Genomic DNA, 11,450 nt, shown 5'->3' with positions numbered 1-11,450 from the left:
ATGGGCACCACTGAGGGTACGTGCGCATCCCCGGAGACACTCGTCGGGGCGGGAGCACTGAACGCGGTCGCTTCGCTGGACGGAAAACGGGCCAGGACGCAAAAGAGGAACCGTGAAGGTGGCACGGGTGTCAAGTTTCCGCCGGCTCGTAGCGAGAGTTCCGTGGCGACCGCTGCGACTAGCGGGATGTCACCGACGGGGCCTGAAGGTGTCACTGACGGGCTTACTACGGCGCAATCGATCAAGCATAGCGCGAATACCGCGGGCTACCGGCGCTCCAAGGCCTCTTTGTCCAAGAGTATCCTGTCCCCACAATTGGAGGAATCCTTCTACGAGAAGATCGCTGTCATGGTAAGCAGTTTTGGTATCACTATTCCGTTTCGCGAACTCACGAGCTTTCTCTTGACATGGCTTACACAAAAGAGCCACCGTAAGCAATATGTGATGCATGGGGATAGTTTCATCGGCAAACGTGAAAACCATGGCCAATCGAACGCATTAATGAGCATTTTACTTTAGAAGTGACGGTCCTGAAAGTTGTAGAAAACATTCACTAGGTGATTTGTGCGATGGTTTTACGATCTGAAAACTGTGCTAGCGTCATTCTATTCAGAATGAACAAGCGAGCGCTGGGCAAATAGACTTTCCACCTGTCGTGCGGCAACTCGGCGAAATGTGAAAACAAAGTGGTAGGGGACCCTAGTCTTTGCCTTAGGGATCGCAAGCGCGGGATATTGAGTAAGCGCAGGAGCCTCAACCAGGCGTGCGGCGGGCTCGATCGGCGCAGGGCAGCCTCGGGCGCCGATCGAGTGGCACTGTAACCTCGGCGTTCGTGTTCTGTGCATTGGTGTGCGGTAATCAGTGATTTCTCATTAATTCTAATTATTCCAGACATTTCAGTAACTCAACTTGTTAACTAAACTTATGCTATGATATCATAGCTATAGTGAAACCAATCAATTTGTACTGTACTAGTTTTTGCCTATTTTCTCTGAATTTCGTCCCCAGTCGTCTCAGTATAGGTGAACCAACCGGAAGTGCTGCGCAAGAAACAAGAGTGTCAATCGATGCTCGTGTCACTAAAGGGAGATATAGTCGAGCCGTTACTTCTGCTGCCTGCATCCCTTCTTTTACGTTTCCTTCTATCTGTGCCTATACTGCACACGACTGGAGACGAACGGAAGTCTCTAATCAGGTTATAATGGCTACGTGTCACACTCACCGTTTACTGCAGTTGCTTCAGGAGCTGCGATAGCGTGTTCATATCATATTCGAGTGGAACAGCTCTCGCTCACGGGTGGGCCACAAAAATATATATATATCAATGATTAGGGAAGATCCTAAACCTCTAAGTCCTAGAAAAAATAGTGACAAGCCTCAGAGCGCCGTAAATTATTTAATAGTTTTTCCAAAGCCACTCTCGGTTTCGTTCCTATACTGTGTCGTGTCGTCACGGCAAGTCGCAATGTCCTGCTCGCACATGACCACATACTGTGTCGTCCCATCATGACACAGTATCCTCCTGGAAAATGAAACCGAAACTTCCTATAGAAAAACCAACGTAATAAATTGTTTACGGCGCTCTGAGGCTTGTCATAATTTTTTCTGGGGTTTCGAGCTCTCGAACCTTCAACGCTGTATGTGCGAGTGAAAGGGCGCGAGGGACGCGCGCTTTCACGGGGAGTGAACGCACGGCGGAGAACAAACGCGCGTTCTGCTCTGTGCTCCCTTAAGGGCTGCAGAAGTAGGCGTCTCTTTCCTCCTCTACAATCACCATATATGTAGAGCAAACGTGCCTTCTTCCGACGCACGAAAGGCCGTGGGGGGAGGGAAGGGAGGCGACGTTTAGCTGCGGCACCAAGTGCCTATTTATATCAGAGGTTCCGGCAACAGTCACCAACGCCGCACGCATTTTGAGCGAACGCGGGCAAAACGCCGACGGCGTCGACAACAGTTCTGCGTGTTGCCGGTGCTGCTGCATGTCCAAGTTTATACAGCTGATAAAGCTGCTATCATTACTCCGTATAGCTCTCTTCAAGTTTGCTATCGCAATTGATGCTTCACCTTTCAGGTGAAACTGCGACAACTTTTTTTTCTACACGCGGACACTACCATCGGAGACTGAGCCGTTAACAGCTTCACTGTAAAAAGAAGCAGTCGGTTGGGGGGTGCAAGCAGAAGAAATGTCATCACCTTCTACTGTTATTATTGCGATAGCAATTATATGGACACTGCAAGCGGATTTCTGCCGTCGGCGTCGCCGTCGTTGTGAGGTTCCGTATAAAGGCCGAAGGCGATAAAATCGTCGCCGCGCGCCGTATGCTGTATGTGCGAGTTAAAGCGCGCGAGGGACGCGCGCTTTCACGGAGAGCGAACGCACGGCGGAGAGGACACGCGACGTCGACCGTCGTACGAAAGCCCGTGGGGGGATGGGAGGGAGGGAGGGGAGGCGACGTTTAGATGCGTCACCAAATGCTTATCTTGCGACCGGACGCTAGGGGAACTGGCGACTCAATCTCCCACGCGAAAGGAGGAAAGCGGGAAGGCAGCGTGTGAGGGAGGGGTGCGGCTTCTATTCTGCCACCAACTGCGTACTTGTACTTTGCGCGGCTGTGGGCTGTGGCAAGCACCGTATCTCGAAAGCGATCACCACACGGCTCTTACCTTTGTATGCGCTGTGCTTTAGCCGCTTAGTTTCCGTTGCAACCATAGACCGCACGAACCTTCGGTCACTGCTGCAGCGGCGCTTGCTCACGCCAGCGTTTTGACAGTGGTTGTCTGCGGTCATCGAGTGTGATCTATTTATGTTTTGCTTGTGCGCGCTAACACCATACTTGTTAATTGAGTTAGTAATTGCGAATGTGCCAAAGTTTATGCAGCCGATAAAACTACCATCCTTACTCCGTATAACTCTATACTAATCTGCTATCGCAATTGATGCTTCGACTTTCGAGCGAAACTGTGACAATTTTGAAAGAAACCAGAAGAAAAAGTTCCACAAACATGCAAAATTTGGAAATCGAACCCACGACCTCTCGGTCCGCGACGATAGATCGCCGAGCGTTTAACCCATTGCGCCACAAACGCATTTGCAGAGAGATACACAGACGCGCCTTATATATCTAACACTCCTCCGTGTACCCGCGCTCTTGCTCGGGGCGGTGCCGCCGCCTACGAGCAGAAAAGAGAAGTACTGCATTATGACACTAACGCGCACCGACAGTGAACGCTTCGGTGGTCTCAGCACTACGACGCCTCGATGCCAGCATTCGAAGGGACGCTGGCATCAAGAAGCACTACCAACGCCACCTAGGTGGCGTTCACCGTACTCAGCACAGCGGAGCGTGGCCTCCGCAATTAGCTCTGAAAATGTTTCTGAAGTTGATCGCGGAGGCTGCAATTACGACGCGCTGTACGCGCTGATTTGACTCGGTGACGATTCAGTTACGTGCTTTGTCTTGCGCGTTGTATTAGTGTGTCAGTTACGTGCTTCGTCTTTCGCGTTGTGCTAGCGTGTGCAGCGTAGTGCAGCTTCCATATGCACGACGGTTGCTCATGGTCATCGACGTTGGTAGTCGTGATGGGGGAGACGTGCCACCAGGCGTCAGCGTGGGTGCATCAACGCCTAAGGGCGCTTTAGCCACAAAACACCAATAGACATTATATATCAATGTGCAATAAACATTACACTACTTCTGTGAAGACACGTTTCACTTTCGTGTTCTATACCGATTCCTATATAAGAGGGATCAACCACATTTTTTTTGTTTCATTTCACCGCCGCGCCGCGCAACGAATGGCTGACGAGGCTATCTATCCCGCGCTCCCGTTTTCCTTACCATAAAGTACGTTTACATTTAGAGACCAGTGCAGGTCACCTAGTTTTTTTTCGTAGCTCTCTTGCTTTGAACACTATTTAGAAGGGCGTGAGGTATAGGGGTGAGGGGCTACATGGCTGTACACTTTCAATTATTTTAATTAAATTGAATGTGACACATTTACATGCTCGCATGAAGCTTAAAGCGTCAGATAAGTTACCGCTGCACAAATCACGGAAAGCACTTTCTTACTCTGCTTGGCCTTTCTATCCGCAGAGGAGAAGCCCACAACCAGCAATGGGCAAGTCGAGCGTGATTGACTGCCCTGCCTCGTTCTCGGTAGCCTTGATCTGCGGCACCTTCGTCGTCCTCGTTATCGTCTTCGCCGCAATTCTCCCACGTCGCAAGAACCACACCAGCGCCAAGACCTGTGAAACGGAGGACTGCCTCGTGCACGCGATTCTGCTAAAACGTGGCCTCAACAAGAGCGTCGACCCGTGCTATGACTTCTCAGCTTACGTCTGCTCGCGCTGGACGCAGAAGCAGGTGGCATTTCGTGAGAAAGTCTATTCGGCGATGGACAGCCTGCGATTCTCCTGGTATCACCGCTTTGCCGACACGTTGCGCCTGGGTTCGCTCAAGCTCCCTGTGGGCAAAAAGCCGTTGGCGATGTACCAGATGTGCATGGATGACTCCTCGTCAGCGGGAGAGCATTTGCAGTCTCCTTTGTTGAGCGACTTCCTCTTGAATATGCCTCTAGGATGGCTTGGGGCTTTCCACAAATCTCTTTCATCCGTAAGCTTGGCCGTACTTCTTGCCTACAAGTGGCAGGCACCATTCTGGCTCACGGTCACTGTGCTCGATGGTGACCGATCGTCGAGCGGGAGGCGATGCGTGGTGATCAGACCTGGTGCCTACGTTCCTATATTCCTGACTCATCACCGCATCGCGGCGGTCGCTTACGGTGAATACATGAAGGCGTACGTCACTGCTTACTTTCCAAAAGGTGACGCGCAGGTGCTCAACGACACCTTCATCTATGCTACAAGGGACATGGAGGCGGACCTTCTTGGCCAACTAAACTCTGTTATTTCCCAGAAGAAGCAACCTGCTCAGCTTACGTTCGGCGAATTGGATGCGACGGTCCCCTTGCATGGATCCGCTACCAGAGGTGGCTGGTTGCGGAACTTTCAGGAGGCAGTTTCGTTGCAGCCGCCGCTGACGCAAGAAGATCATGTCCTCGTGAGCCACATTCCTCTTCTAGAGACTCTAGCCGGACTCGTGGCTAAGTATGGAGACAGAATGTTGACTTTTCTTCTCCTGTGGGAGTTTGTGCAGCTGTACACTCCTCTATCTGATCTCAGTCTCTTACCAACTCGCTTCGGAAGCAAGACGAAGGCGGACGTCTACCGTCACGTGTACTGCGCGCATCACGTGGAGGCCTCGTTCAAGGTACTTGTGCTCTCGCTCAGCGTCGCTGCCGGCTTTTCTGCCGCAAACCGCGATCACATCGACGCACGCTTCGATTGTCTAGTCTCCGTGGCCTTGGAGAAGGTGAACGCCTCCACATGGTTGGATGATCAAAGCAAAGGGCGGGTGGCTGACAAGCTGGCGCTCGTCAAGAAGCGGATGTGGCCACCGGAGTCGCTTCTGGCAGAAGATGCCCTCGAGGCGATATACGCGAATGTCTCCGACAACGAATCATCGGTGGCCGAGTTTTGGATCAAGACACGTAGGATCATGAGAGAGATGAACGCCACTTCAGATTACAAAGACGCGTCACGCCTGCCCGGTAACAACTTTCCGCTGTACATTGACTACGACTACATCTTAAATAGTGTGGAACTGGCCACTGGCGTCGCTGCGCCTCCGGTGTACTACAGAAACGGGACGGACGCCATGTTCTACGGCGGCCTCGGTTTTCTCATGGCCATGCAACTCGTCAAGTCCATCGACGAAGAAGGGCTCGGATGGGCGGCCGCGAAATCCATCGTCGACTCCATCTTGTCCAATTCCAGTCGTCGCGCCTATCACGACAGGGTCCTATGCCTCAATGGATCCGGGACGAAACGCGTGTTCCCGGAAATACCTGCGCTCGAAATCGCCTATTCCGCACTCAAAACATCGAATCGAGACGAACCAGAGCATCTTGCGCTGGCGGCAGATCTGCCTGAAGGGAAGGTTTTCTTCCTGACCATCTGTTACATGACGTGCACCGCACCCGGACACTCGGACCCAATTGCCGCTGACTGCAACAAGCTGGCGCAGAATTCTGAGTATTTCGCCAGGGTATACCACTGTCCGAAAGGATCCAGAATGAACCCCCACAAGAAATGTTCCTTCTTCAGTTGATTTCCGGCTCATATCAATAGTGGTGTTCGTTGAGAAAACGTGCCATTCATATGTATGCGTGTGTTTTGTGCGTAATGACGAAGTATTTCTGCTGAAATGGTCTACACAAGTCTTGCAGGAAAGCTCCTGTAAACTAACTTTGCTCGGCGGATTTCTTTACAATCTCTGAAATACGTGTTTTTTTTTTCAGATAGATCTCTCTGTGTTTTCGCAGTTTTAGGGCACTATATGTGCTTCCATATGCAAACCTTTTTTCGTGAAGTTTTGTGCCGTTTATAATAGTTCCTTATATTTTTAAACACTTATGTTTTATTGTTGTTTGTTTTCTTGCATTACGCTCGGTTGTGGTGCAGCAATTTGACGAGTTGCTATTAAATGTTGCGTTCGCTTGCTTTCGGCAAAATTTGCGTATGGTTGTTGCATCATGTCACCTGAACACTAAGCATCAATCTGACCTCGTTAGCTGTCGGTAAAATAGTGATTAGTACTTTTGCGGAGCTCATTACAGACGTTCTGCGTCACGAGGTTCGACAGCTTCGTTTTTTTTGTAGGTGCTCCATAAATTGCGCAGTATGAATTCGCCGTCATTAACAGGAGGTGCTTTAGATACGTGTCGAAATAGCAAGACCATGTGCCCAGCCGTTCTTGGCAACAACAAAAAAATATCTTGTTGGAAGGCGTTGAATCGTGCTTGGTTTTGTGATGCACATGTCAATGCAAGAGCAGGTCGGGACTGCTCAAAGCAATCGGTTCTTTTTTATTGCGATAGCAATTATATGGACACTCAAAAGCAGATTTGTGCCGTCGCCGTCGCCGTGAGGTTCCGTATGACGTCAATGGAGATGAAATCGTCGCCGCGCGCCGAACGCTGTATGTGCGCGTGAAAGGGCGCGAGGGACGCGCACTTTCACGGGGAGTGAACCCACGGTGGAGAACAAACGCGCGTTCTGCGCCATGCTCCCTTAAGGGCTGCAGAAATAGGCGTCTCATTCCTTCTTTACAGTCACCATATATGTAGAGCAAACGCGCCTTCTTCCGACGCGCGAAAGGCCGCGGGGGAGGGCGAGGGAAGGGAGGCGACGTTTAGCTGCGGCACCAAGTGCCTATTTATATCAGAGGCTCCGGCAACAGTCACCAACGCCGCACGCATTTTGTGCGAACGCGGGCAAAACGCCGACGGCGTCGACAACAGTTGTACGTGTGGCCGGTGCTGCTGCATGTCCAAGTTTATACAGCTGATAAAACTTTGCTATCGCAATTGATGCTTCGCCTTTTAGGTGAAACTGCGACAACTTTTTTATTTATTTTTTCGTGGGGTGGGGGTGGGGGTTTTACTTCTCAAGCATGCATCCCGATGCAGTTGCGCCTGTTGCGCGTTCCCGCCTTTACATTTGGCGTATTCGCTGGTTCATTTTCAGAATACGTGTTCGTGAAAGAAGAATTGTTCGCTGGCGTAACTTTTCGTAACCATTTGCCTTGGTGTGCTCCTGCCACCTGGAAATACTCAAAGGTTGCACAGTAGATTACTGTGACTAGGGGCAGTTTGCAAGGGATGATTGTTCCATTTTTTTATAGTTTCCCTACAATTACCAACCGCTATAGGTTTCGTTGAGCAGAAAGTTTCAAGCAACTTGGTCTTCCTCCCATAAAGGCGTGAACGCACATGAGGGCAATCGTTTACAAACATGCCGTAATGAGGTGTCTCTCCAATTGTAATTCGTAGATGGATATAAAAATAAAGTAGTTTCGCCCATAACACGAAGTAGTGAAGCGATTGCTGAAGTAAGACGTCTGTTCTGTGCTGTGTTTGGCTGGAGTGAGCATTCGCAGATGAGATCGAATAAACCAGTTTCGAGCAGCAAAAGAATGCAGATACAACGCCCGTGTTGGGAAGCGAAGCTTTAGTATACTAAGGCGGTTAATTAAATGCTTTACAACGAACGGCGATGCATGCACTTATGTTTATTTGAATCGTACGCAACGTGCAATCTCATCGAATCAGTATGTTTATTCACCACAAAGGTCACAACTTTACCGTAATGCATTTTTTATGTCTATGCACTGCAACATCGTTCACAGGCAATGCCGAAATGCAAACTGAAATTCGAGAGGATGCACAGCGTCAAACGTATACGCAGCTATGTGACAGGGACGAAGGTGGGGGACGAATAGGAATGACAGGATGTATGCACAGAAGAGTAGACACTAACTGTCAAGCAACGTTTAGAGATTCTGTAACTCTTGTGCCACAACATACCCCTTCGGGCGGATTTCCCAAGAACCGGCACACCTCCAGTGACACATACCGAATGGCTAAATCAAAGAAAATAAAGGAAATCAAAGGATCCCTGAAATATAATTCACCACTCCAATTAGGATATCGGTGTTCTTTGCAGATATCTGTGAGGCAACATTATAGATGTTAAGGTTCTATGAAGGAATCGTAGTGGGACATGTAAATCCTGGAGGATATTCTAAGAACGGCCACACACTCAGTGGTAAATACCGAGTAGCTAAAAAAAATAATAAGGAAATCAAAGAATCCGTTACCATTCACCATTCATTTACCATTCACCATTCCATTTACCACTCACCATTCCATTCACAGATCGGTGTACTTCGGAGTTGCCGTGAGACGACATTAAATGCCCAGTTTTTATGGAGGAGGTTTTTTTATATTATTTTTTTCCGCGCTACAGAGATGCGCATGCTTGGTCAGTTTACTAGGTTTATACAAGCCAGATGGCTGGTGCCTTTATTCGGGGCGCATATAACCTTTTATATAAGTCAGCAAGTATATCCACCGAGAATGCCACCGATCCAACAGCACCCAGCACTCAGCAACCAGGCAAAGAAATCTTTGCTCTAAAGAAGATGCAGGTCACACGCACTCTGGGAATCGATATGAAGCTTTCGTTGTCGCTTGCGTTGATTGACGATGACTGGTGGTGATCTGACGGTATACGAGAGCCGTGAGATGTTGTTAAGTGTTGCCTTGAGTGCACCACTTGTGCTTGTCCAGGTAGTACATGCACAGGACACACAGCCAGACGGGTTTGTTCAAGGCGTTGTTGTGCGTCATTGTTCATAGCCTTCGAGAAGTTAGCAGTGCCATTTTGCCTCACACGGCGCAACTGATCGTGGCTGATTTGCCGGACGGCCGCTTGCCGTGTCGCGTTGCCGCTGCAGTGTTTTAATGTGTAAAGCCCCCCAATTGAGGGGCTTTATTAATGTGGCTTTGCGTCTGCTTTGCGTCCATGCGACACTTGTGCGCGTAGACAGAGTTTGCGCGGTGTGTATTTTAGAGCGCAGCTCTTAAGGCTCATTCACACTAGGCTGACACGACACCGATTTTAGTCTGCCGACTGTTGGCGACAGCGGTTTCCTTCCTGTAAACTGTTGTCGCCAACAGTCGGCAGACCAAAATTGGTGTAGCGTTGGCCTAGTGTGAATAAGCCTTTAGGGCGCACGTCTCTGCAGCGAGCGACGGCGGCGGCGGCGTTACCGAGCGAACGAGCACAGCGAAAGATGAAAGCGAACGCGGAGCACAGCGGGGGATGAAAGAGACGAATAAGAAAGCGGAGACGAGTGTGCAGTGGAACCGTGAGGCGGTAAGCGGAGGAGGGTATGACGAAAGCGTGAGGAAAAAAATGGCTGCGGCTTAGCTCACCTAACCCTGGATATGCAAAGCGAAAGCTTGGATTAGCCTGGTTAAGTCTTGGTTTCACTTGATTAACCTTTCATTTAGCTGTAATTATTATACTTAGGTGGTGGCGTGGAGCAGAGGCCGAACACCCGACTTCAAATCTGAATGTCGTAAGTTCGAATCCTACTCCAGTCCACCACATTTTCGGGCATGGAGTGGTGCCTGACACCGGCAAATATATATATTGCCGAGAGCTAGTGGGGCTATAGTAGTTCAGGTGCAACCAAACTAGGCAGGTCCACTAAGCTTCATCAAAGTCACTCCCTCACCAGAACAAGAATTGACCTCCTTGGTGCAGTACTCGGCCACTACCTCTCTCATGACTCCGACAATTAGCCCATGGCCCTCAGTCCCCAGCGGCTGCGGAGCCGCCTCAGCATACTGTAGTAATGGGCGACTTAATGCAAAAGTGGGGAAAAAGCAGGTTGGTGAGCAAGCAATTGGCAACTATGGCATTGATTCCAGGAATGCAAGAGGAGAGCTGTTGGTAGAATTCGCGGAACAGAATAGGCTGCGAATAATGAATACATTCTTCAGGAAGCGCAGCAACAGGAAGTGGACCTGAAAAAGCCCTAATAGAGAAACAAGGAATGAAATAAATTTCATACTCTCTGCCGATCCAATCATAGTCCAGAATGTAGAAGTGTTAGGTAAGGTAAAGTGCAGTGACCATAGGTTAGTGAGGTCTAGAATTTCTCTCAATTTGAAGAGAGAAAGAGTGAAATTAGTCAAGAGGAAACAGGCCAATCTAGACGCAGTAAGAGTAAAAGCAGAACGATTCAGGCTGGCGCTCGCAAACAAATATGCAGCTTTAGAACAAGAAGATGAAGATAACATAGAGGTAATGAATGAAACCGTAACTAGGCTGATCTCAGAAGCAGCAATTGAAGTGGGAGGTAAGGCACCAATGCAACCAGTAGGTAAGCTCGCTCAAGAAATAAAAGGCCTAATAAAGAAACGACAAAACATGAAAGTGTCCAACTCCAGAAACCAGATAGAATTCGCTGAACTGTCAACACTGATTAACAAGAAGAAAGTAAGGGATATTCGAAATTATAACGTGGAAACATCGAGGAAGCCGTAAAATATGGACGCAGCATGAAATCAGTAAGAACAAAGCATGGCATAGGATAAGGCAAGATGTATGCACTGAAAGATAAGCATGGTAATATCAGCAATTTCGATGACATAGTGAAAGCAGCGGAAGAATTTTATACTGACCTGTACAGTGCCCAAAACAGCCAAGCTACTTTTATTCGAAATAGTGATGAACCGGATACAGAGGCTCCTTCTATAACTAGTGATGAAGTTATAAGGGCCTTGAAAGACATGACCAGGGGAAAAGCTGCTGGAGAAGATAGAATAACAGTAGATTTAATCAAAGATGGAGGTGGTGCCATGCTTGAAAAGCTTGCGGCCCTTTATACGCAATGCCTCACAACTTCAAGTGTACCAGAGAGCTGGAAGAACTCCAACATTATACTCATCCATAAGAAGGGAGACGTTAAAGAATTGAAGAATTACAGACCCATTAGCTTGCTTTCAGTATTGTACAAAATATTCACCATGATAAT

General features: G+C 49.0%; 1 protein-coding gene across 1 annotated transcript; it reads left to right on the top strand.

Annotated features, from left to right (window-relative positions):
- LOC119444656 (neprilysin) lies at positions 1 to 6,170 on the top strand. The gene is made up of 2 exons (XM_037709023.2): positions 1 to 351; positions 4,095 to 6,170. The coding sequence occupies exons 1-2, from the start codon at positions 1 to 3 to the stop codon at positions 6,168 to 6,170; spliced, it is 2,427 nt and encodes an 808-aa protein (XP_037564951.2).
- The last annotated feature ends 5,280 nt before the right edge of the window (positions 6,171 to 11,450 follow it).

The sequence above is a fragment of the Dermacentor silvarum genome, chromosome 3, assembly GCF_013339745.2.
Source record: "Dermacentor silvarum isolate Dsil-2018 chromosome 3, BIME_Dsil_1.4, whole genome shotgun sequence".
NCBI lineage: Eukaryota > Metazoa > Arthropoda > Arachnida > Ixodida > Ixodidae > Dermacentor > Dermacentor silvarum.
This window is presented reverse-complemented; position numbering and strand designations above follow the sequence as displayed.

What these genes read in the sequence shown, in the direction of transcription:
- LOC119444656 (XM_037709023.2), top strand. Translation starts at nt 1, where the DNA reads ATGGGCACCACTGAGGGTACGTGCGCATCCCCGGAGACACTCGTCGGG. An exon ending in ACGAGAAGATCGCTGTCATG is followed by an intron (nt 352 to 4,094) that starts GTAAGCAGTTTT and finishes TTCTATCCGCAG; the next exon opens with AGGAGAAGCCCACAACCAGC.